This window comes from Pagrus pagrus, assembly GCF_965226575.1.
Source record: "Pagrus pagrus genome assembly, chromosome: 12".
NCBI classification, from domain to species: Eukaryota; Metazoa; Chordata; class Actinopteri; order Spariformes; family Sparidae; genus Pagrus; species Pagrus pagrus.
The window spans coordinates 13,143,077-13,169,491 of NC_140196.1; the positions used below are offsets into that span (position 1 = coordinate 13,143,077).

General features: G+C 43.6%; 1 protein-coding gene across 2 annotated transcripts; it reads left to right on the plus strand.

Annotated features, from left to right (window-relative positions):
• Window positions 1–702: 702 nt before the first annotated feature.
• On the plus strand, window positions 703–23,506 carry cables1 (Cdk5 and Abl enzyme substrate 1). 2 transcript variants are annotated; one of them, XM_084368124.1, is made up of 10 exons: window positions 703–1,514; window positions 10,118–10,189; window positions 10,335–10,427; window positions 11,565–11,642; window positions 15,609–15,714; window positions 16,412–16,568; window positions 16,713–16,816; window positions 19,867–19,973; window positions 20,114–20,321; window positions 21,626–23,506. In XM_084368124.1, the coding sequence occupies exons 1-10, from the start codon at window positions 913–915 to the stop codon at window positions 21,764–21,766; spliced, it is 1,668 nt and encodes a 555-aa protein (XP_084224250.1). In that variant the 5' UTR covers window positions 703–912; the 3' UTR covers window positions 21,767–23,506. The 2 variants fall into 2 exon arrangements, with proteins under 2 accessions (XP_084224250.1, XP_084224251.1); XM_084368125.1 differs by lacking the exon at window positions 11,565–11,642.
• The last annotated feature ends 2,909 nt before the right edge of the window (window positions 23,507–26,415 follow it).

Here is a 26,415-nt window from a genome sequence, read left to right on the forward strand (position 1 = left end):
GGTATCAGATTAAATGCAGCTTCCTCTGGAGCCACAACAGCCTTTATATGACTCTTTAAACATATGCAGTAGCGCGTCCCAAGCGCTGTAAACATACTTGAATGCATAAAAATGGGTGAAGTAACCCTTTAATACGCCCTCAATCAAATGGCCTAAGGCCTCCTATCCCGCAGTGCTGCCTCTCTTCATCAAACCGTGCTGGTTCCGCCCCTGCAGGCCTCTGTCTGTCTCTCTGTCTGTGTCTGTCACCTAAAAATCCACTAGATGGCATATTTAATGGGGTTACTGCCCAAAAACAGCACACACAGTGCACGTCAGGCAGACAGATGGCGCAATTGCTGCAGAGATGCTGACTTGTGCAATTCAGAAAATGATCTATTTTCTGAAAACAAACGGAGCAGGGGGCTCAGCCTGTCAGCGCCCATTGATCAGCGCGCATACAGCTGCGCCTTGCGGCTGACGGAGGAGGCAGCGACGTGCTCGTCATGCAGAAAGTTCTCATGCCATCGTGTTCAGCATGTCTTGTAGAAGATGTTGTTCAAATTGGTGGAAAATAATAATACTTTTTTTTTTTTTTTTTTTTTTTTTAATTGCTGCTTGCAGATCAATATCGTGCGGGTCAGACTGTTTTTGGAGATGTCGTGCTCGTGATTGTTCAATTTTGGCATGCCATGTCAGAGAGGCAGGAGGCTCCAGCAGTCAGGAAAAGGTGAAAAAAAAACACACATGTATTCCTGACAGCCCATTGGTCCAAATTTTCCCTGTGCTGCCACAATACAGCACACACGTGACCTCCCTGTTTTCACCCAGTTAACGCATGTACTTAAAAGACAGGCCACTACCATTCACCAAACACAAGCACGATCAACACAGCATTCATGTCAGCGAGGTAAGATCGCTCCTGCGGGGACCATGGCGGCTGCCACGAGCAGCAACACATCCACGGCCACGCTGCAGATCAAGCACTCCAGTATCGAGCATACGCGGAAACGCATAGACCCGAGGAGGAGGCAAGCGGCTCTGTCTTTTCTCAGCAACATTTCTCTGGATGGGCGACCCGTGCAAGACGATGCAGACAATCAAAACGAAGACGATAACTCGCTCGAGGCTCGGACTAGACACAGCCTGGTTTCTCCGGAGCGCCTGGCGTACGGGGCGGCTGCTGCTGCTGCTGCTGCCCCGGGGGGAGCTGCTGCTGCTGCGGCGGCGGCGGCGGCGACCACCACGGCCGCCCAGGCGCTCGCTTTTGCAAACCAGGCTCTCCTCGCCAGCAGTCGGGCCAGCTTCGGGACGGGTCCCGCAGCTGCCCCGGTGGGTACAGACACGGACGGCGACGCTTTCATGCCCTCCACGTTCAGCTCGCCCTTCTCGGCGGTCCCAGCCTCGACTAGAGGGAGGCTGCAGACGTACACTCAGGGAATCCTTCCTGCCCCCTACTCCAGGCAAACCTCCCAGAACTACAGCCTGGAGGGCGGACAGATAGCCAACTCTGCCATAGAGCTGCAGAGATCAAGGTAACCGTGTGTGTGTGTGTGTGTGTGTGTGTGTGGTGTGTGTGTGGGAACATGCTGTACAGTGTGGCTGGTGCAACTTTGATGTGAAAGGTTCAAGCGTGTGTGCAGGATGTGCACAGTCAGGTCATTAAACTGTACACTGATGTCATCACAGCGAGCAGGCAAGAACTCAAACATGCCACCACCATAAATCTGGTGTACTGCTACAAGATTTCATTTGTTATTAAATCATACTGTGTATATAGACACTGTCGAGCCAGATTATTGTTTAATTTGTTAGATTTTCCTGTATTAACGGGCTTCCTCAAGCATTTCACACACAATAAGGTAAAGGGGCACTCTGTAGCTTTGAGTATATGCAATATTAATGAGGTAATGACACAAACTCAGATATATTTATTTTTTCAAAATCTGAATACACAAGCTGTTCTCAGAGGGAAACAAGGTCCCCAGAACACTGAAGCTAGAAAGGTGGCAGGGTCCGCCACATATAAAGAAAACAAACAAAAACAGTGAAATTGTTTTCCTCTTAAGGTCAGTTTGTTTACTTTGTCATGAAATCAAAGAGAGTTTGCTTTGTTTAGTTTGTTCAGTCATAAAAAAAACAATCAGTCAATGAAGATCTTTCTCCTCAGGTTAATATTTCTTCCCCAAAACCACATAGCTCACCTTTTAGGGTGTAAAACATCATACACAACTTCTAATGGGTTAAAGTTTAGTCATTATCTTGTCGCCTTCATGCTGATGGAAAGTCAGGTGAAGTTCGATAGTCTGCAAAACATTCCTGGAGCTTCACAGATCTTCAACGAGATCTTCAGTGTAGTTGCTAAGCTAAAAACGTTAGCCGGCACCCCGTCTGAAGTGGGTGCACAAGCTCGACCAAGTGCAGACTGTGTAAATAACATGTTTATTTAAATCTATCTGGCATCTCAGGTCTTCTGGAGACGTGAATTCTGAACTGTATGGAGCCGTTTTCTGTTTTTGTTTACGTTTTAAAACGAGTCCCCATCTGCTCCAGTTGTTCAGGAGAATCCTGCAAGTTTGCTGTGAAGCTCCAGAAATGTTTTGCGGACTACGAAACTTCACCTGACTTTCCATCGGCACGGAAGCAGATAAATACTGAATGTTCGTTTCTTAGTGAACTGTTCCTTTTAAGTGTTTTATTTTCTTTAACCACATGTATCAGCTGAATGAATGAACTCCAGGAACAGTGTTCTTGCACTTTTTCTTTTTTTACAGTCAGCTGTTTTGTGATGGTACTTTCGGTTCTTAGCAGCCAGGACATAAACAGCAGGACACAGTTCAGCTGTTTGTATGTTCACTCCACGCAGGTGGTTGTAGTCTTGTGACTCACTGGTCTGCACAGACAGGGGCAGATAGGTGCAGTATGCTCACAGGTCCAGCAGCTGTGGAGCTGTAACCCAGTTTCCACAGAGAGAACACCTCATCAGCTCCTTTCTGTTTTTCGTTCTAACTCACGCACATATGCTCTTTGTCAAATGTACTCCAATTATTTTTAGAGAATGTCATACCGAAGCCTGGCGCACACCTGCTGTCTCCGTCTCCTCTGTAAACATCCTGTAACTCTACACCCCTGTTCAGCTACATGTACAACAGGGGTTTGTTGCTGCTCCATGTGGACGTCTTCTCATTTGCCCTCTTTGTCCACTTCACACTGGACGCACAGGGACAGTTTGGAGGGTCTCGCCTCGCAGCAGGACGGCTGTCAGTAACAGTCGTCTCATGGTCCTCTCGCTGTCACAACCTGCTGTCAAATCCCCTCGCCTCTACTTTCCACTGAGAGCCCCTCTCTTACCCAAATCCTGTCCTCCCTCTGGTGCCTCTGCCAGACATCTCAGGAAGCGCTGCTCCATGGTGAAACACTCAATAGGCATTTAGTTCCCCTTCCTGACCTCGTGGAAATTGCTCTGCCAAACTAACTAACAGCTTCCGAATGTCTTAATCTGTGCTTTTTGGACAGTGAAAGAAGTGCATTTAAGAGGTTGTATAACTCTCAGGGCACCATTAATAATTGTGAAATGTGCTCATGTATTTCCAGAGAGGCATTTTTATAGTTTACTGACACTCAAAAAGTACAACGCACCAGAAACATTCCTTCAAAATCAAGTTAATATTTGTTGACACCACAAAGACCATTTAGTGGATGTTGTGGAGTTTTAGATCATATCACACAATCTCCTTCCACACATGGTGGTCGCCCAGTTGTCTTGGAGTTGTAGATGTTTAATTTCCTATTTCCCCGAGCCCCTTAAAGACCTCCTGTTCACGTTGGCCTCAAAGTCGAGACTGGAAGTTCATTCTTGACCTTGGACACAGCAGTGGACAGAACAGTCTCACCCTATTGTGAGCCGTTTTGTGGCTTCAACTTTTGAGCCAACGTGGACGAGAGGTCCTTGAAGTGATCAGCAAATGTAAGATTAAAAACAGTCAATAGGGTTATGTGACGTTTGAAAGCCGAAGTAAGACATTTATAAGCACAACCTCTACAATCAGCCTAAAAATTGGTTTTGTGGAAATCCTCAAGATCGATCACGATCTAGACTCGTCGGATCGCCTAACCCTTGTGGTAAGATTGTTATGTCAGCTCCATCCATCCATTTTCTTGTGCTAGCGGTGGCCGCATGCTAAGCAGGGTATTCAAAACAGTCCCACTCCCCAGCAACACTTCGCAGCTCCTCCTGGGGGATCCCAAGGTGTTCCCAGGCCCGAGGTGATGTTATCCCTCCACAAAGTTCTGAGTCTAGCCCTGGGTCTCCTCCCAGTTGGTCGTGCCCGTAAAACCTCCAAAGGGAGGCGCCCATGAGACATCCTAATCAGATGTTCAAGCCAAAATTGACAAAACTATGATTAGAATCAATCTGTGTGCTCAAAATATGGTCTGCCAGCTTTTAGGACTTCATAGCTGTCAATATCTTTTGCTATTGACACATTTCAGTTGGTACCGGAAAAGCATCGAGGTTCACAGCCGCACTGTTGAATGTTTACAGCCACTCTGTTCCTCCGTCGTACATTATGGCGTCGTTAAACCCCGACTGTACCCTGCTTTTGGAATGTGCTTGGAGAACGTCCACGCAAAATGAATCCTAACGCTGAGAAGTAAGCAACCTGTTGATGGAGCGCGGCCATATTCCACCGGCGCGCGGACAGACGAGCTCCCCGCACAGTGCCTGGTTTGTTTTCTGAGGGCAGCTGGTGGAAACGTGTCCAGAGGTCCCTGGCTGGGAGAGGCAGGATGCCCAGGCTTTCTGAGAAGCAGCCTGGCTCTCGGCTCTGTATTTTCTGTCCTCCACTTCCTCTCCCAGGGGCATCAGAGACACACTCTCCCCTCAGACTTTTTGGCCTTCAGTCCTGCTCCCATTCAGGAAGTCACGGAGCCTCTGATGTGCCGCCAAAATAGACTTTCTGAGGCCAAAGCTGCTTTACACCACATCCCCATCAGATTCTAATGCACTAAAATGATGAATGATTTCATATTCAGCTCTCCTTCCACTCCTCAGCCTTCGTCCATCATGAATCAGCACGGCGAGAGCTGCGCTTTAAATATAGCATACCTATTACCATCTGGCCTTGTCTGCCTAAGGTGTAGAGCTATTTTCATTTCATCCCTTCCCCACTAAAACACAGGCAGGTTAAGTCTTCTCACGTCCTCTTTGTAGTTGCGTTCCCACACCAACCATTAGGCAGTGCAGAGTCATGTACTTTAGCATTTTAACAGGATTTTTTTTTTAGCATGAGGCAGCAGAGGCTGTGGCTGGAAAACAAGCAGCACAAGCCATTATAATGGTCCTGTGGAGTTTTGTGCGATTGGGTCACATACTTGTGGTTATGAGGTTGATTGTTGTCCGCTGAGGTCATGGTTGGCATAATCGCAGGATTATATAAGAACGCTTCGTTTTCCTTCAGAGTCTCGATGTCTGAGCTGTCAACAAACACTCAGTGAAGCCCAGAAGATTTGTCGAGTGTGAGGCAGAGTAACAAGGGTCAGCATGTGTTTTTGTTTCATGCATTTACAAGCTGCACCCTGGAGTTAAATATCCACTTGTCAGCTTACAGTGCGATGATGTTTCTGTGTGTTCAACTTCCTTTTTGCAAATTTATTTTTCAAATCTGCTGATGCATCCCATTTGTGATTGAGGATCAGACAGGCTGAACTGCTCCAAGTGGATTTTTTTTTTTTTTCTGATTAATCACATTTCCCTTTGCCTGGGCTGTGTTTGTGTGAAGAAGCCCAGAACATTACATTTATTTCCACACAGCGACACTCCCACAAAATAGGAGACTATGTCCTGTGGCAGGCTGCCAACAGGGCGTACGTGTGAAACCGTGTAATCTCCACATCTAAATGGTCCACTTGAGTTTTATGGCTTGGTTGCATGGCACCACTGGGCAGGATTATCAATAGCTTTTTGGTGCATTTTCATTGCAAGAGGGTGGTATTGTGTTTGCAGTAGGTTTAGCTTAATGCTGCATGGGTTGCATTTATGAAACACGCTGAAACAGAATCACTTAAGGCAACAATTGCAGACATTGTGTCAGAGACACTGAGGGATGCTTGTTGTTGCTCCTTTGCCACTGATATATAGCGTGACTTCTTTGAAGCTTCTCACTGGGCCTTGCTAATGTCCAACTGGGCAGAAACTGACTGTTCTAACCCCGGTTGTGAGAGCTGTGTCCGAGGTGAATGAGTGGCCTGGCTTGTGTTATTGTTTCCAGGATCCGCAGCGGCCTGGAAAACATCTTTTGCATTAAAAACACGTCCTGCTGCTGCTGTTCATCTACAGAGCACTGGATCAAAGTCCTCACAGTTCATTGATGTCCTCATCAACTGGAAACAGGCCCTCTGGCCAAGTGGTGAATGATTTTTTTTTTTTTTGGGAGAACAGTAACAATTCAGACAAGATTAGGGCTTGAAAAATGACAAACTGTCACAGAGAATGCAGACAGATGTCTCTAATAAGAGGTCGTTTCTGTTTTTGGCACAGATTGGGGAGACGGTGAGGCACTCTTTGCAAAGAGAAAGAACAAGTTTGGACTTTTTTCAAGTCTGTTTTAATACAGTCGATATAAATGTTGAATGTTATCGGTTGCTGTAATCATTTTTCCTTTCCTTACTAAAGTGATTGCTTTCACTGCGAGAGATGGGCCAAAATCTACATTTTACCTTTGCTGCAAAATTCAGCCAAAACTTTTATGAGGCTTCAGCAGCCTAACTTAATGCAATCGAGTGGTTTCAAAATCTGAAGTTACAAGCTGTTGAGTGTGAAATTCCATTTTTGTCTACTATCTCTCCACCACAACGCTGCATGGAAACACGGTTCAGAGTGACCCAAAGAGAAAATGCAGAGGAAATTTTGACGATACCCACTTGATCTGTCTAATACCCCTTTCACACTGGGCAAATAACCCACAAGCACCCACTAACATCTGACTTTTGTCTTTATAGGGTACAATCAGCATTTATTCCAGGGTCAGATGACTCTGCAGTAGTAAAAATCAGCTCCAAATCCGTAAATAGTTTTGCAAAAGCTCAAATATAATTCAGTCTCTGCTGGGTTTTAAAACAGTGACTGAACTACAAGACGTAAAAAAAAAAGTAGCTACTATAACACTGTCAGTAACCTCCATGCTACTTTCTACTGTTACATGTTTTCTTGCATGTTTGTGACGTCGATGGTGACCCGACAGAAACGACAAACAAAAAGGCAGCAAACCCATCACCTGGTAATGGTAATTGCAGTCAGTCGCCTAATATAGCCTGGTTAACCCGTGTTTAAACTACCCACACACTGACTTATTTTGATGTAAGTAAAGACTGCTGAAGCCTCATATATTAGCTTGAAGTTTACGGTGCATTTCTGCTCGGAACAAGAACTGTGGATTTCATCACTTTCTCTAGTGCCTCCAAGAAGGGTTCACTTCAAGGCCAGTATGTGCATGACGAGTGATTACAGCAAACAATAACTCTTTATGAATGTTAGAGTAATATAACGAGATAGACTTGAAAAACCTGCATTTATTAACACGACACTGACATATTATCACCTTATAAAGCTGTTACGACAAAAGCAAACAGTTGCCTAATCTCTGCAGCCACTGGTTGTATATAAGTTCACTATTCACTCTCCTTTTAGCTCCATTTTGTTCTCCACCACTCCTGAGAAGAAGCGTCTTGCTCTTTAGGTGCTAAATGCTCCGGCTAGATGCTAGTTTTTTTTGCTGTTGGTTCCTGCCTGGCTGGTAGTGCGAAGTGACTCATCTGGGATTTTTCCCTTTTTCAAAACAGCTGCCTGCTGATTCCAGTCAGAGTGAACCGGGAGAGTAAAAATGTGGCCTGTAAAACCGAAACAAACTCTTAAGTGGAGGAGAACTGCAGTGTCAGATGTTGATTCTCTGTGAGTCCCTCACTTTGAGCAACACCTTTCACATGACACACAGTCATTAGAGTTGGTGTTTGTATAAAAATATTGACGGCAAACTGAAAATCCTCTCGTTTGTCTGCACCTTGAAGACGTGCCTTGAGATAGAAACTGTTCATTTGAGTCAGTTTTGGATTTAAGACTTAAATTAGGTAATTTTTTTCTTTCTCATTAGCTGAAGATAGTCTTATGCTCCATGCTAATGTTCCTTCTCACCTCCAAATACATCAAAATACAGCCATGTGAGACCTTGAAAATGTTTTAATGGCCTAAACTCTTGGAAAAAGCGCCATTTGATATATAAAGTATTTATAAGAATGACTTGATGCACCGTCAGAGAAAACAAGAAGCCTGTTGTCTCAGATCCTTATCCAGCTAATCCACTTTTCAGGGTTGTCTCTGGAGAAGAAGAATGATGCAAGAGCATAAATCACATGATCTCATTCGCCTGACCTTCAGGCAGAGGTTGCAGCCCTTCATTATAACCCCGAGCAGAAACGGCGATGATGTCAGCTTTTCTAATCATTCGGACTAAATTATGAACTGCTCATGCACTTCGTCAGAGCTCAATGTTCTCCCCCTCCGCTTTATGATCGCTGGGGTCACTTTATACAGGAGGTTAGCCAGTATAATGGCCCTCGGATTCTTGTGCGCTTCAACAGTCTGACTCCTCATGTAAACACTCATCTCAGCCGGTCTCCTCCAGTATACAGTGTTCACTCAGCTTGCGTTGGTTTAAACTCTGGGAGAGTCATCTTTTGTTAATCTGTCCTCATGCTCTGTCGTTCATTAACCAGCCACTCTGCTTCACGCTCCTCTGTCGCTACCTTTGGCTGGGTCACTTCAGGTGTCATCAGTTTGTCTTGATGCTGCGAGGACACGTTTTGAATTGTGTAAAGAAATACTAGAAGATGATGTACAGTGTGTGAGCAGTCATCTGTTTACAGCCTTACTTGGCTGCAGGTTTGTTTAATACTTGATGACAGATAGACCCTCAGTGAGAAGGTGTCATGTTTGTGTTATACGACCACTAATGTGTTAATTTCCACTACTATTAATGTGGCCACTTTGCAAGGCTGCCTATTGTGTTGGATTATGTCATTATTGTGGTGCTAAACATGCAACTCCAACCTAATTTTGGAACAGCTCCGGCATACTTAGCTATCGCATGTGGGTTTGTTTCTTAATCTGGCAGCCGACCATATAAAAGTGGGTCCAGCAGAATTAGCCTGTTGAGTCGTGCAGCTACTAAAGTGTGTGAAATAAAGGCCATCTGTGACAAAATGTGTTACACAAAGTGCTCGCCGAGCCAGCTTGTTATCCTCTTAGCAGCTCTGATCCTGGAAAATTCTCTGTGATCTAAGCAAGACTGAGGAGTGATCATTGACCACGCTGACACACAGTGTTGTCGTTGGACGGTCATAACTCGACCGTCCGAGACTTGTTTTCGTAAATTAACCACAGAGCGTACAAAAACGGTGATAATTTCACAGCATTGTTTGACCTTCGGTCCAAGGCCTTCAGCGACCACACACGCTGTGTTTAAGGGCTCAGCCTCGGTGCTTTTTCGCTGCCAGAAGTTCATGGGTTCAAGCAGGGTTCATACAAAGTCGTGAAAGATTGGAAAATGCTTAATTCTAACGGTTACATTTTCAAGTTTAGGAATATATTGAATTTTAATACAGTCCAACGACCGAATTACCTCGATACTATCGAGTATCGATAACAAATTTCAATATCTAAGGAATTCATCTCGTCAGCTACAGTGAGCCAATAAGCGCGCAGCATGCTTGTAGTGTCAAGATCTAATAGTGCTGGTGACTGGCTATCTGAAGGCATGCGGGAAAAACACTAAGTTACAACCAGAGATGGGTAATTACATTACATGTAATGTAATTAATCTTTTGTCAAAATTTAATTCATAAAATTGAATGGATTACCCGAGCTGACTTATTTATTGTTGTGCCTTTTAATCAGATTGCTTTGCAGGGCATGTTTCTGGCCTAAAAGACAAGTGATCATGAAAAGGATTATTATTATAGCAGATACAGTAGTTAGTTCTCCTTAAAAGCAGTTTTGCAGAACGACAGTTGCTCCTGCGTTCGTTGTGATGATGTTGCTTCATATCCCCTAACTTTTAACTTCCCCTCTTGTCTGCCCTCCCAGACGAAGACTCATCTCTCAGCGCTCTTCGCTTGAAACGCTAGAGGACATTGAGGAGAACGCTCCTCTACGCAGGTAGTAAACTGCCCGGACGTACCCCATCACACTGTCTACTACTGTATTAGTTGTCCCAGCTCAATGTAATGTATCCCAGTGACACAGTTTCTCTTTTTTTTTTTTTTTGAGGTACTGATGTTTTGTATTTGTTTTTACATTTCAGATGCCGAACCCTATCGGGTTCACCCCGACCAAAGAGCTTCAAGAAGATCCACTTCATAAAGAACATGAGGCAACATGATATGCGCAATGGAAGGTATGAAGGCAAACAGCAGCGTCCCTTAGTCAATACAAGTCCTCAGTGGATTATGGCAGGCTGCCCCAGTCAATGAACTGCAGTTTGGATGTTTCTCACATTACAGGCCACATCGCAGGCGAGCAGGCCCGGCCCACACACTGCATGACATTGTCACTTCTAAATGAAACGTAACTGAGTGAGAATCATGTCCGTTTACTGAGAGTTTGATCACTGTTACATTTATTTTAGGAATCACACCCTGACATCACTACGAAAAGCTAAATCACATTGTGTCACAGTTCACACGAGCATGCATTCAACACACACATCCCTCAATATTAAGCCGGTTTTGGCACGGCGGTGTTAATGTCGATGCTTTATTGGCTGTGCAGAGTGTAAACAAAAGGAAAGATGGTTGTTTATTCAAGGCCAGCAGACCTATGAAGTGTTTGAGTCACACTGCTCTCGGGAGTTTCATTATTATCAATGTCACATTCTTTGGATGTGAAACCTAATTAAATTAGCCCTTTTGTTACGCAGAGCCTTGTTTTCCGGTGCTTTCTGAGAAAACACATTCTCAGTTTAATTGTTTTTACGAAGCGTAGATGTATTTGTTGATCCTCAGGCTGTTACATCTTGCGTAAGTTAGTGCGGATTCTCTTTGTTTAAGCGTTTAGTTAAATGAAGTCACCTGATGGGTAAAGTTGTTTTTCCTCATATCCACACCCATGACTCGCGTTTTGTTTATATCTTAATGGCCACTCTGGCCGAGTAGTAAGATTCACCACGTGTCTGAGAGCTGCAGCTATTAAAAGCAGTAAATTCGAGGTTGTTGTAGTGTGACTTCACTCAGGGCCGTTCTGCTCTGTGTGCTGATGACGTCTGGTCACCGGGAAACATCTCTGATTAGATACTGTATGCATGTTTACACGAGTGCAAGGCATTTTAGGTTAAAAATAGCGTATGTTTACTTGCAAAAACAAAAATGCATCATTGTTTCCCTCCCAAACCACTGACTACATACAGAACAACACACACTCACACTGACGTTTCAGCTCATTCTCTTCATTCTTATTTTTACTCTCCAACTTTAACCTGTGGATCTTACCAGATAGATATTGATTAGCTTGTTTTTACCATTTTTTGTTTTTATAGGATAGTCCTTATCAGTGGCAGAAGATCCTTCTATAGTGTATTTTCTGTCCTGCCCTATCGAGATTGTAGCCAAGCAGGGTATGTATCCTACAGCATGCCGAACCTTGTAACTTCCTCCAGCCTGTGCTCCCTCTTTCCCTTTGTTTTCTCATCCCTCTTTTTTCTGTGGATGTATTCTCCCTTTGACTGGTGCATACATTGCTAAGGGTTGGTTTTGGTGGATGCATTTTTACCATTAAGTTGGGCTGAAACGGGCTTCAAAGTCTTAATTTTGTATATATCTAGACTACATTGTAGCCCAATGCTTGTTGCTTGTATTGCTTTCCCCTGTAATGGCTCTGGTGGCTTTTGGGCACTCAACCTTTTTTTTTTTTTTGTTCAAGTCAACTCATTTTTGTTTGTTGCAACTGTCGCTGGCTTTGCTGTTTAGCGTTTAAGATTCACCTCTCCCTGGGGTCCTGCTCTTCTTGGGCCCTGTTCACATTTGGTATCAACATGCGTCCCGAGTGGTCCGATCACAAGCGGACGGCTCAGACCGCATTCAGAGGTGGTCTGGGCTGTAAGTGACCACATTCTTTCAGCAGTGTGTACAGACATGTGTCCTGGGCAACATTAAAGGACCGCCCACTCGACTGACGTCCTCTGTGAAACAAGAACAAGCCACAAAAACAGGCAGAATGGATTACACGCCGTCTGAATTCCATGTAGTTCACTGTAAATCACGTGTTTGTGCTCTCTTAGCATGCCAATGTTTGCAGCAGATGTTTGTGGACGTCTGTTTTTAACTAACCATTGACCAGTAACCGCAAATTCCCAGACTCCCTTAACAAATCACATTATTTGAAGAGTTGTAGAAACTTGACAAACTTTGTGAAACGTTAACGGCAAATTCTAAATGATTCCAGTCTTTGTGTTAATTCGGCATTGATTTCAAAACATTCAGGTGTTTCTCTCCCTGTACAAAGTGTTAGTTTCGCTGTTTTCTTTTTTCGAAGTGCGTCCTGTTTAGTTCTGTGCCTGAAGTGCACCTCACGTCTTAGTTTTCCCATATACACAGAATTTATTTAAGAAGACAACGTTTTATTGTTACATTTTACAAATACAGTAAACCATAACTAATAAAGGATACTTCTTTGTCACCTGCAAACAAAGTCCCCAGACTCCCTTAAAAAAAACGCTAAATTTTGAGACATGTTGCCTTGTGAAATGCTGTCAACAACACATTCATTACTATATGGGCCTTTTTGTTAATTCAGCAATTGCTATACATTAAGATATTTCTTCCTTTTTATAAAAAATGCCGTATTTGTTTGTTCCAGCGATGTGGGTCTATATTTGCATCGAGTGATTGACAGGCTCAAAACTGTCAACTTCTGATCGGATCACTCAGGGCGGATGGTAAAACCAAACGTGAACAGCCTAATAAAAAATATTTGTTTTTATGTGTTGACTTTGGTCTAATTCTCCACAATGCTGGCAGCCTTGAGTTTCTGTTGACAGTTTGTAATTAACCATTTTTGTTTATTAAGTTCTATGTAATGAAAACCCGCTTGATAGCTCTGGTCCGGCCTCGGTTGTGACGCCCCCCAGTCACATGAAACGGTGTGTTTTGGAGGAAGTGAAAGAGAAAGGAACAGATAAACACCCGAGAACACAATGCGCAGAAAGAAAAGCTTCACGCCGGGGCTTGGTGAAGAGCATAAAAGGCCCGATCAGTTTGTGGAATTTCCTAAGCCAGCCGATCAGAGCAAGGTCAAGGGTTAATAAACCCCCCAGGGTGATCCAATATGCACATTTGGCCGCTCATTGCTGCTAATTGACAGCTCACAGTTAGACTTCTGCCGGCTCAGTCAAAGTGTTGTAACCGCAAAACAACATTTTAATAGATGGCTGGTCCCAAATGTCTGATTGCATGTATTATTTCCCCTCTTTCTTCTGTCTATCTGTCTTTACTGCCCCATGAACCAAAAGTGCCAAATTTTACGCAGCATGGTTTGGTCTCAAATGGGGACGATTCCCCTACAGTTAATACAGCAAATGCTTAAATTTAAAGGAATGGTTTTACATTTATTTGAATTTGTGCCAGAATCACATCCAAACCACGCCTGATGGGTGGCTGTTTTCCCCTGCTCTCAGTCTTCATGCTAAGCTAAGCTAAACTAAGCTAGCAGGCCGCTGGCTCCAGCTTCATATAATGTTATAAATTGTCTCATTCAGCCGCGTGTTCAGAAATGTGAAACCATTCCAAACACAAACTATGCGGACTAAAACTAAATTGGACGTGTTTATGGGGCGCCACTGTCTCGTGACAGCTAGATGGTTGTGGGTTCAAACCCCTCTACGGTCGACGGTAGCTCATCTGTGTGGACTTTGCATGTTCTGCCTGTGTTGGCATGGGTTCCTCTATATACTCCAGTTTCTCTGACCCTAAAACACATGCATGTTAGGTACTGCTACTGGCATTAGAGTGTAGCTGAAGTTGGCTCGCAGGGTGACAAAGTTAGAGGGGTCAAACGCAGAGGACAAATTTCCTCACAGGGATTAATAAAGTATAATTTAGTGATCGTAGGGGAATGTAGTCCTAAAGCCAGCCAACCCAGCTCCAAACTGTTTATATGGGCCATAAAATATTGGGTAGACTCCTTTAGTTAATATTGCTTTGCCTGATTCTGGGTTTAGAAACATTTAGCAGGGCATGATGAGCACTTTGCACAGATTATAACACTACTAACGCACAGACGTTTGAAGCCAGTGATTACTATTCATGCATGTTACTAAGCAATGTCAGCTTTTCTTTGGATTTCCTTCCATTGCTCCTTATTATCCTCAGCAGACTGAAGCACGACAGTTTATTTTCTGGATGGCTTCATAGAAAAGCTCTCTTCCCTAGAAAGCTTTTCCCGTGTCTTATGTTTCCTACCCTTTTTATTTGATCTCCGCTGGTCTGTGAGATGTCTGCTGCCAGGGGATCTCCATGTCTATGATGCATCTGTCAACACTGTGTCCCGACGTGCCTGTTTGCCAGATAACACTGTTTTCATTATAACAGATTTGCCCAACTTGTCATCAAAACACCAGGAGAGTCATGTGAGGGCCCGCTGTGTAATTTCTTCAATTTATCTGGTCAACACTTCAGATAGGAAGCAAGACGGGGAAAGGGAGGGGTAGAAAAACAAGACGGGGTTACGATTTACTGTCTGCTATCTGCCGAAATCTCAGGTTTTAGTTTGGAAGCATGAAGCCTGTGCTTCAGCACTTTCATTTTAAGCCACCTTAAAATCTTAAATTACTGGAAAGAATCAGAATTTTCCACTTGCCATTAGCTCTTTGGTATCAGTTATTCAGTTTGGCAGAGTGTGAATAAAATAGACTGGAGGCATGTAATCTTCTATGTCAGCGCACACACCCATTAGCATGTACTGCCAGTGACCTAAAAAAATCAAGTGAAGGTAAGTCATAGCAGGAATATCTTTATTTTAATCAGTATATTTTCATGTTAAGTGCCCTGTTGTGGTTTGATCCTCGTATCCAAACTTTAAATTCCAGTATAAATATTAAATTTCACCTCAGTCTACAATACGTCCACAGCAGCAGACAGTAAATACAGGAATATTTGGCCGACACATAACGTGTCCAGTCGAGAGCTCTCCCCTGTTTGCTCCACTGACACACTTAAGTCGCCAGTCGTCTGTTTTCTGCTTCAACATTTGACCTTGTGCAAATCTCCCACAGCAGTCAGACATTTCAGGCACTGGTGAGGCAGCAGCCGAGCACGGAGAGAACGAAACCGTACTCTTCCTCCGTCCCTCCTCCCAGGGGTGATCTTTATTTTCCGATTGCCCCGAGATGCACCCAAAGACACAGGCAGTTACAGAAACATGGCCGGCTGATGAGCGCAGATCGGTACAGGGGATATCTCTGAGGTAGAGATGAAGAGGTGAACTAGAACAGGCCTCAGCGAGAAAGGCGACAGAAAAAGGGTTGCAGGAGTTGTGAGGTGGCTTTCACGGTGAAAGATCTAAATTTAGGTCTTGTGCTCATTAGGGACGTAAAGCTGGAAGGAGGGCGTCAGCGGCACCCGTCAGGAGGCGTCAGCGCCAAGGAGATGGTGATTGGGCTGGAGGGAGTGGAGCTGGGAGCGGATGGAAAGGTGAGAAGCCGGCAGACGCATCATCTCATCGTTATTGGTAACAGCGAGAATATAAAACAATATACTAAAATGCCAAATAATGCTGAACATGTTTTCCTCTGTATCCTCTCATTTGTCAAGGTCTTAAATGTGTGTGCGCTTAAGACTTTTGCCCGGTGTCTGCTCACTAGTGCTTGAGTTTTGAAGGACAATTAGCGAGCTTAGTAGCTCAGTTGCTAGCTGCTACAGACACTATATAGCAAGATTGTTAGCCAAATGATTTGCCTTGCCTTTGCACAGGGGGTTTTGATTGATTAACAAAATAAATTTAGAAGAGTTGTGTGTTTTATGTGTCGTGTTCAGCAATTCAGCTCAGAGAAGAGCCAGTTTCCTAGTTTTAAAATGCTAAAAACTAAGTAACATTAGCATTTTGACAGGAAAAACCCAGGTGTAACTAAAAATTTTATTAATAACTGCATTTAAATAAGGCAAGTCAGGTCCAGACTCCTGTTATCGTGCATGCTGGCCCATTTGTTTGATATACTGGGACACTTAATGAAACTGAGCCATCGCTAATGTTCATTGGTACCACCTGTGCTTTTCCTGCCTCGGCAAACGGCTGCCGTGAAAAGGCTCCATTAATCTAACAGGCGTTATATAAGAGCACTTTTTTAATGCCTTTTGTAAAGCAGACATTAAACAACACCTGTGTCTGCAGACTGTGTCCTACACCCAGTTCCTGTATCCCACTAATGTGCTCGGGGGCCGAAGAAACACCATCGACTCCACCTCGTCCTTCTCTCAGTCTCGCAACGCCAGCCATAGAAGCCTCAGTTTGGGCCGAGCCAACAGCAACCAGAGCAGCTTGGACACAGGTCAGTCGACTGCCAACAAATACTGTTCTTATTTATAACGAACGTTGTTTTTTTTTGCCATTATCCCGTCTGTTGTTTATCTGAAAAGATGTTGTGCAAACTCTTACTCGGCCTTTGTCGTTGTTGTGTTCGCGCTCATGGCAGGGAACGACTTGGGGGACTTTCGCGAGTACGACCCAAATCTGCTGGACGACCCGCAGTGGCCTTGTGGAAAACACAAGAGAGTCCTCATCTTCCCCTCCTACATGGTAAGACAGTACTCCAGCTGCGTCGCACACATCATCACGGCCGCTGACAACAACAAGCACCACCGCAACTGCAGCCTCGTCCTCATGAGAGCAGAATGGAAAAGTTGTTTTCGTGCAGGTCATGATACGCTGAAACAGATCCACCTCTGTTTTGACATAATTGGTCGAGATGTCCTCCAATAAATCTCCGTTTTTTTTTTTTTTCCAGTGGTTATTTTTGTCATTGTGGACCTTTTGTGCTCAGTTTTCCCACCACAGCCAAAAACAATAACACACTGGAAAGATTTGTCGAGATCAGCCCCGACAGTTTCTTTCTAAAGAAGATCCTCCAGAATTCTATCCGCTGTTTTTGAAAAAAGGAGCCAGGAGGATGTTTCAGACAGTTTTTAATCAGCAAGGTCACTGGCCGAGACTCTCTCCCACCTTCTGGGACGTGAATGAATACGCATACTTTGTAGTAGAGAGCAGCTATTAAACAGCCACTTCACCAGAGAGCAACAGTCGGTGTAGTGTTTGTGTCTCGGCTCTAATCACACTTTCACTTTTTTCCGGAAAAGAACGGATGTTTTATCGCGGTCGGAAAAAGAAAAACAAACCTGACCAGACTCCCACCTCATTCTTCCCTCGGCTCTGTTTTTGTTACGGAGACTGGCAGAATACACAACAAGGACTGACATAGTTGAAATGTTCAGTCAAGGCCAGGTTATGTGCTTTCTTTTTTTTTTTTGTCTTCCTCCGATTACAAAAGCCAGCATCTCATAACAATGGCTATTGTGTTTACTACAGGAATGGAACCAGTGAATTCTCAGCATTTCACTGGGTGAACACGGGGCTGCTCAGAGGACACGACTCTGACTGAACTTTCATGTTAAGTTCAGGATAAATTTAGCTTTTTTTTTCCGGCATGGACGCTCGTATGACCTAGAATATAAAATATGAAGCAGGTAAACCCCATGTTAGCATTTTAAATCCAGTTTTATAAAAAAAGTCATGTTTAGTTATGTTCATTTCTCGCGGCTACGACCATCGATAAGCATTCGCTCTGCTTCACGGTGTATGATCAGTAGCGGGGCGTTCAGAGTGGATGGCATTATTCACACTCCATGCGTGGCCTGCAGTGCCGCACATGCATAGTGAAAGTCGTCCTTTTATTAGCACCACTGCGTAGTGTGTCCTTACTTAGCTCAAAAAAACACAGTGTTCACCACAGTAGAGCAGAGACTGATGATTTACTTTATTGTCAATTAATCTGTTAAGTATTGAAAAATGCCTTTTCAGTATTTTCCTGAAGTCCTTTGTCTTGAAAAAGCTCTGAAAACAGTGCAAAGCCCAAACATATTGTATTTACCGCCATATGTGACCGAGAAAAGCAGTAAATCCTCACATTTTTCAAGCTTTTTGGCACCGTTGCACGAAAAACGACTGAAATGATAAATCAAGTTGCCAATTAACCTTTTACTTTAATTGACTACGTGATTCATCGACTAATCATATAAGCTCTGTGCCAGAGTCATTGCTCAGATCTGGGAACACGGCGACAATGCTACAGCAAAGTCTGAATGACACAAAAATTAAACTACACAAACTGTTTGTAATCAATCCATCACTTGAATGATAAACAAATATGATCTTGATGATAATTAGTTATTTTTGTGCTGTTTCACTTTCAGTGAAGTTGGACTTAGACGACAACACGAACAAAACAACAGTTGCAAATTTCAGTAACACTGAACGTGTATGTGTGACCTAGGCTGAGAACAAAAAAAAAAAAGTGTGATGTGTTTGTTTTGATGTGGCGTTGTGTGTGCGTATGTGTGAGGGTGACAATAGAGAGAAAATTAAGTAAAGCAGGGTGAAAGGAGCAGGAAGAGGAACTACAAATACACCAAGCCAAAGAAAGTAGTTTGGATATCGTGGCTAAAGTGTTGCAGGTCAAACTGAAAATGAGTGCAGCCAAAATGTTGGTAATAATCCTGCAAGCACAGCTACGGAAAGCAGGAAAGGTCAAAGTTGAACCAAAGTGTAGGTTTGTAGCCCGTGTATGATCGTCTGACTGCTCGCGTTTCTTGTCTTGTCTGACTTCTTCTTTTGTGCTAGGAGTGCTAGGAATGAGGGAAGCCTTTTTTTCTTCAGGGATCTTATTCTAAGCCCCAACTCTCAGCCTCTCATTACTGTCTCAAAGTGATTCACCCTCCTGGTACTCAAAACATGTTATAACAGGCAACAAGTTTAATTGAAGCCTGACGAAGGCACGGAAAGCGTGTTCTTATCATCAACAAACCCTGTGAAAACACCAAAACCGACAATGTGATGGTCCACCTCTCAATATTTGTCAACAGTCGGACTCTGTGTGTGGCCCTCAAGAAGCTATTTTCACACTAGACAAAGTATCTTCTAACAAGCACTAACACCTGGCTTCTGTCATCATTGGGAAAGGATACAATCGTCATCCTTTTCTGAGGTCTAACGGCGCTGCGGTAGTTACGGGTATTTATAGGCTCCAGCTTCGATCGGCAAGCGTGGACACGTGGGTGGACACGCTAATTTTCACCCCTTTTCCGGCACGATGCTAAAACACATCTCTGTGTAAATACTGGACTATTTATCCACATTCTGCGCTGCGCTGTTGCACGTTCGTTAGGTTAAATGCAACACTGACACGAAAACAGAAAGGCAAACTAGTGGCAAAGGGATACTAGCCTGTTTTTAGCGGGTTTACCTGCATTTGAAAAACCTAGATAAAGCTAAGTTACAGTAGCAAATAGTGAATTTGTCGGGGACTATTTCCAAACTACAGCCCGACGAGTCAGACCATCCACGGCACAGAAGAAAGAGTGTGTTACTCGGACAGATCCGTTGTCGCTTCTGGACTTTTTCAAAAATGTAGAATGTCCCCGGATTCATCCTTTAAGTGGTTTGGGTAACGCCAGCCTTCTGTTAAGCCTCATTGTGAGACCGTGGAATCCAACACTAGTGTGTGAGGATCCAGTCACCTCGCTCAGTGCTGGGAGTGTGGTCACTTTGACACCACCTCTGGTTTCTCTTTTCAGACCACGGTCATTGAATACGTCAAACCCTCTGACCTCAAAAAGGACATGAACGAAACCTTCAAGGAGAAATTCCCCCACATAAGGCTGACGCTCAGCAAGATAAGGAGGTAAGGAGGTGTCGCATGAAGCAAGTGTCCTTCACAACACATGACATAACATGTCACACCTGTTTTATTTATTTTCTTAACATCAGCTTTGTCTTTATTTCCCCCCCTTCCTCATTCTCTGCTTTCTCACCTCCCCGCAGCTTGAAAAGGGAGATAAGGAAGTTAGCCCAGGATGAATGTGGCTACGAGGAACCGACCGTGGCCATGGCTTTCGTCTACTTTGAAAAACTCGTTCTTCAAGGCAAACTAAACAAGCAGAATCGTAAACTCTGCGCCGGAGCTTGTGTCCTTCTGGCGGCCAAGATTGGCGGCGATCTCAAGAAACACGAGGTCAAGCTCCTGATCGACGTAAGTTTCCTCATTCGCACCTCTGAAAACCACAACTGTGTGCCTCGATCGCGCTTGGACGATGACTTGGTTCAGCCAAATCAAAGTCCACAAAATCAAACCTGGTATCTGGATTATTGTCATAACAGGACATTGTTGAATAAAAAAATATGGTTTGACTACGTGTGCCTGTTCAGTAATGAGTAGTGAAGTACCTGTAGACAAGACACAGTGAAGCTGGAATGTACAAAAAAAGTGAAAATAGAAAGGAAAGAGTATTTAATTCACTGTCTGAGATAAATAAAGCTGTAAGAGAAATAAGTGTTGACCTTTCGTGACCTTTAAACATCCTTGAAGCAGATATTGAGAGTCGGATCTAATATGTCCCTAAAAACAGGCCCTGGTGTTGCATTCAAGTGGTTTCCAGATCCCATATATGGCAGGCTGCAAGTTTCTGTCCAGATACTCAAATGGTCTGGAACCCAAACAACCTGATAGCACGACCGTCATAATTGGCGAACAGATTCTTACCCTTAAATGGGAATCTAGTGAATTTGTATTCGTCTTTCATAGATCTGGGGTTTGGCCAGATTTTCAGCGGCGTGTTAAAGGGCGGGTGAGCGATTTTGGAGAAAGATAGTTAATTGTCTGGTCTCGTCCCCAGATCAATGCCTCGGCCTGCTCAGTCGTCCTCCTTGAGCCACACTCTTCAGATATGTTTTATATAATTTCCTTGTATCGGATACTCTGTCAATTAAATCTGCAAACTGTGATTTTGTTGTTCTGTTCTGTACGAGACATCTATTGCGTGGGAGAGGGATCCCTCCTCTGTGGCTCTTCCTGAGGTTTCTCAGTTTTTCCTCACTCCAATGGAGGGTCTAAGGACAGAGGATGTCGCTCGCTGTACAGATCGTAAAGGCCACTGAGGCGATGTGATTGTTATTTTGGGCTGTGTAAATAAATTTGATTTGATTGGTTTGAACTCCAAAAACACGGGCTCATAAAATTCCCACATTGCAGCTCTATATTGTCTTTTCTTGCCTCCTCTCTGCCAAGTAAATGTCCATTTTTCAGACATTATGAAGGTTATATTGAATTTAGAAATCTTTTTCACAGAGTAGTACTTCCTATGGTTAAAATCGGTTGAGTGCCCCTTCGATGAAAGCTTCTGGGGAAAGATAGTTGTTTGTTGAGTTTCATTCCCAAGTCATCAAATACATATGAATAAAATACATAAATTAAAGAAAAAAACAACATAACAATCAACCATTTTTAAAAAAAGTTATGTATGTGCTGTTTAATCTTTAATTATTTTCTTCTGGCAGAAACTGGAAGAGAGGTTCAGAGTGAACCGCAGAGAGCTGATAGCCTTCGAGTTCCCCGTCCTGGTGGCGTTGGAGTTCAACCTGCACCTGCCAGAACACGAGATCATGCCCCACTACAGACGCCTGCTGCAGACCTCCTAGCATTAGTGACCCATCAGGAGGACGAGCGCCAGGCTCTCCTCCTGATCCTCCGCCTCCCACGATATCCATCCTCTCTCCTCGTCCCCCATCTGAATGCTCTAAGGTACCGCTCGGCCGTCAGTCGGCTGCAGCAGCTCATCACTACCGACAACAAGCTCCTTCCCTCAGAGACCTGAAATCAGCCAAAGGGACACAGATTTCTAAAACGTTCCTTCATCGTTTGACTTCGACATTCATCCTCATCATCATCACTACACGGACTTCTGAAAGAAAGGGTTCAACCGTCTGCAAACCAGTTGTTTTTCTAGTTTGCATGTTTTCACACGTCTTCATCTTCACTTTGTATATTTTTAGAGCTCTCTTGTTGATTAAGAGAGCTTTGGATCTGATGGTGAACTTTTTTTCTCAGTTAAAGCAACCGACGATTGTAACATTTTTATCATCTCTTTTCATTAATCTCCCTTCTTGTAAACTTCGGTATGATTGGTTGCCTCCTGACCTGCATAAAAATTTAAACAAAAGCCTTTTAACGGCTGGTTTTGGCTGGACTTCAGTTCCCCGGAGTGACTCGTCTTTTTGCAAGTCATCGTCCTCGAAGTGCACTTTTTGAATATTGTGAGACATTATGGGGGGGGGGGGGAAGGGGGGCATTTTTTTTCATACTTTTAATGAGCTTGGGAACTAACCCCTGAAAAATAAGCTGTGTTCATAAGCACCACACACAAGTCATTCGAATGGACCTTTTGAATTGTTTTTCTCTCTACCAGTTTTCTAGCCACAACTATCCGCATGTGTAGTATTGATTTGTTTGTACACAGGTACTTGCAGACAAGATGGGACTTCCTATTTTCACTGAAGTATTCCATTCATTTTCTACCAGTCAGATGCTTGCCATGGACTCACGGAGACCAGACCCACTTTTATCAGTGTCGAATTTCCCGTGCTCTATGTTAGAGTGTATTGCTAGCACATTTAAAGTGCTGTAATGAGGTCAGGAAGGTCGTTTTGAACTATCTTGAGTGCAAAAATGCCATTAAGCAGTGATCAGGATAAGCAGCGGAGTGGCAGCAGGGTGCCCCGGTGTCACCTGGAGGACGACGTGGGCTCAGACCCTGTGTCAGTAAGTGTCCTTGAGCGAGAGTCTCTACAGGCTTCAGAGACACTTCTGTTTAGCTGACCTGACCTTTGACCTCTTTGAGGAGGAGAAAACCTAAACGAGATCCCGACAGTTATCGGTCACGGATCAAAATGTTGCATATGACTTGAATCAGCATTTATTGATTTTTAGATTGAGATGTTTTAAACGAAAAAAAGAAAAAAAAAAGCTTTAGCGATGTGATCAATTTAAAAAGTATTATTTCATTTATTCGGCATGTTTCTCAAATTGATTTTCTTTTTCTTTTCCTTGAAATTGTCTCACACAATACCGCATAAGTATTGTGAGGCCATCGGATCAGGAACGTACAGTTCGGCCCCACTTGAAAAAAAAATGGTATTAGATACTTGCTCAAAGTATTGATGTTATCCGAGTGGAAATGATCACATCGGTAAACCAAATCGTAATGAGGAAAACACGGATTATGCTGATTTAAGGTGGAAAAGATCACTGAGCTTATTTCTGTTTGCAAGCCCAAAGATTTCACGCTAAGATGCACACTAAGTACTCTGTGAGGAAAGACTCATGGGCGACACTTATTCCCCGTGTATGTTTGTAAATAAACTGCTTTGCTTGTTCAATCAAAAAAAGACTCTGACATGTTTTTTTTACTTAAAGTGGGCCCCATGCAATGGTCATACACAGATCTGTGGGTTTACACTCGAACTTCACACACACATCTTAAGTACTTTTTTTATAACATTAAAGAGTACACTAACAGCAGGTGGAGCAGCAGGGCTTTGCTGTCCTCTCTTGTGGAAAGTTTCAAGCCTGTTTTACCTCTGAACTGGGTGTGGTCAGATATGTTACTCCTGTAACCACACCTAACTGTCAGTATGTTACATGCACACTAATATTCATCTATTGTGAATGACGACTTATTCCGACTGTAGCTCTTTCCCATTAAGACGTGGGATATGCTGATATTCAGGATTTTGAAATGCACACAGCTCATTCAGATCTCAGGGTTTTTACCGCAGTTATCAACACACGGTCTGTTGCCTGTTTATGGTCAGCTCTGTGCGTTGCCTAGCCAACAGTTTGCAAGACAGGGGAAGAGATGCATGCACAAAAGAATAGCCCACATATCTGGTTGGAAGGAGAAACGCACCTACTTTTGAAATATTATGAAATGCCAGAATATAAATAGATTTTTTGGATATGAACAACTGTTGCAACGCCAACCTTTTACAAGAAGGTGGTTGAACGGATGAAAGAGGGAGCCAGTGTTTTTTTGCAAGGTTGCATGTGAGCAGGAATATGAGTGGAATGCTCGCTGTCATTAGCCGCGTACACAGCTGAGTGGGGATATTATCTTTTTCGCAATAAGGGAAAAAAACAGGAATATTTTGTGCGTGTAAACATGGAGAGTGATTGTAAGTATGTGACATGGTGAGAAGTAAAAACCACTGGAGTTCAGATTGAATTTTTAGGTCAAGCAGCTGACTAAACACAATTAAGTGAGTACTTTAGTCAATTTTCATTAAAGGTTTAACACTCAGAAACTCAAACTGCATCATCAGAATGGTGTGGGTGTGCTTTGTGTGAGGTACTGGTAACATAAGCAAACATCTCCCCAGCTATCATCAGATTTAGATTCAAATGTTTCTGAACTCTAATTTGTTTAAGCAATTACATGACGGATCCATTTTCCAGCAGAGAGCTGCCCACTTCAAGCTAGTGAGGAAAACGAGGAGGGAATCGTAAATACAGAAATCTCTCCAAAACTGTAGTAGCTTTGGCAGGAGATTATGTGTTCGTGTACAAACCCATCACTCAAAAGAAGTGCCTGATTGAGAAAATGGGTCTCCAGGGTCGTCCTTTGATAACATCACAGATGCTGACACCATAAGAATCTGAAGTAAGACTGACTTACTGAACTGAGATACTGCTGAAACTTCAGTCTGACTGTAGCCTCGCTTCAGGTTGAAGCAGTGTCCACCCTCTGTGAACACAAGTCAGTTTATGGTGCGTGTCAAAATCAACTCGCAGACACGTGACACATGTATCGCATATTGACATGGGCTGCACTTATTGCATACTTAAAACATGATAAAATATAAAATATGTCTTCGTAGTCTTACATGTGCTTCTCAGATGCACTGCAATTATAATGAAGCTAACGTTAACCATTGACCTGTGACTTTTGCCCTTTCCTTAAACGTTAAATAAGATCAGAGAAACAGACACAGAAAACTATATCAAAACAGAATGGGCAGACCGCTACCATGATGCTATTTTATTATTTTAAACTGGGGAAGATAATCTAACTGGTTCTGTGTCTAGAAAATGCTAATTATTATTCTGTCATTGCTGCGACATAAAGCTTGAGGTCCTATTTCATACTGCAAAAATGAATTTCCAGAACTCATATGGAAGATTCTCATTATTCACCTGGAAGTCTGAGCTTACGTCTGGTCTACAACATGTTGCCAAAATGTCTTGTTTGCTTTGTGAACAGCATTTTTGCTCATTTTTGTTTTATTGCTTTGTTCTTCAGCATGTAAGGCATTGTGACCTGAGGTATTACAGCTCTAACTTTGCAATTTCCTTGTCTTTATAGGCAATTAATGTGATTTGTGCTCGCTGTCTTTAGTCTGTTTCAAATAAATGAACCAGCCGCTCTTGAACTGACTGACTATCACAATAAGCCTTGTACAGTATGAAAACACCCCTCCGTCTTGTGAATGCATAACTGGGATTATCAAACTGTCAGGCCTGCTTAACCTCAGCGCGATAAATAGGTGCGACCCCAGAAGCCTGGCCTGGAAATGGATTGCACCTGCGGCTCTGATGCAATCGGAGAGGTCAGTTTCTCATCGAGTGGGAACTCTCCTGCTTGACACGTATCCAATGTAAACAAGGCCCGCGGTCACGCCAGTCTCGTGCTGCCATCAAAACAAACAGGCCAGGGCCGAGTGTGGACACATGGCATACGTGGCTTAGTCCCCTCCATTGACAGCCTAATTCCCCCCTCAGTGCCTCATAAAGGGGTCTATTGACAGCCCTTCCTGAGCCCTGCTCACACATAAGTGACCCTCATTGTGAAAATATGTGTACCATCGTTTGGGGCAAGCTGCGGTCTATTGCCCTTCCCTTTAAAATAACAACATTTGGCTGAAACGGCATTTTATGCCTTTCCTGTCATGATACTGTGACTCAGGACTTTTACAGTAGATTGTAAACAAATAATTGAGCGGCGAGCTGTTTGACGTCCTTAATGTTGGATTCAGTCCTGGAGAGACATTACGAGTTTGACTGTACTTGCCGAATCCCACATTTACATAATGTGCAGGGCGTGTTTTTAATGTGAACAGGGCTGTCTATCTGCTAAAATCCTCTTTATTCAGTAACTTCAATGTTGTGTTTCCACAGTCAGGAGGGGAAAGCACTGCAGGTGGACCTGAAAATCTGATCCCCTCTCCGTGTTTGACAAGGCTACCTAATCCCTTTTGTTCCACCCCAAGAGTCTGTTTCAGAGACAGCCGAGCCC

Bases quoted from the DNA above. Each gene is read 5' to 3' on its own strand.
- cables1 (XM_084368124.1), top strand. From the start codon at position 913: ATGGCGGCTGCCACGAGCAGCAACACATCCACGGCCACGCTGCAGATC. The intron at 15,715-16,411 runs GTGAGAAGCCGG...CTGTGTCTGCAG, and splicing joins AGCTGGGAGCGGATGGAAAG to ACTGTGTCCTACACCCAGTT. The intron at 20,322-21,625 runs GTAAGTTTCCTC...TTCTTCTGGCAG, and splicing joins AGGTCAAGCTCCTGATCGAC to AAACTGGAAGAGAGGTTCAG.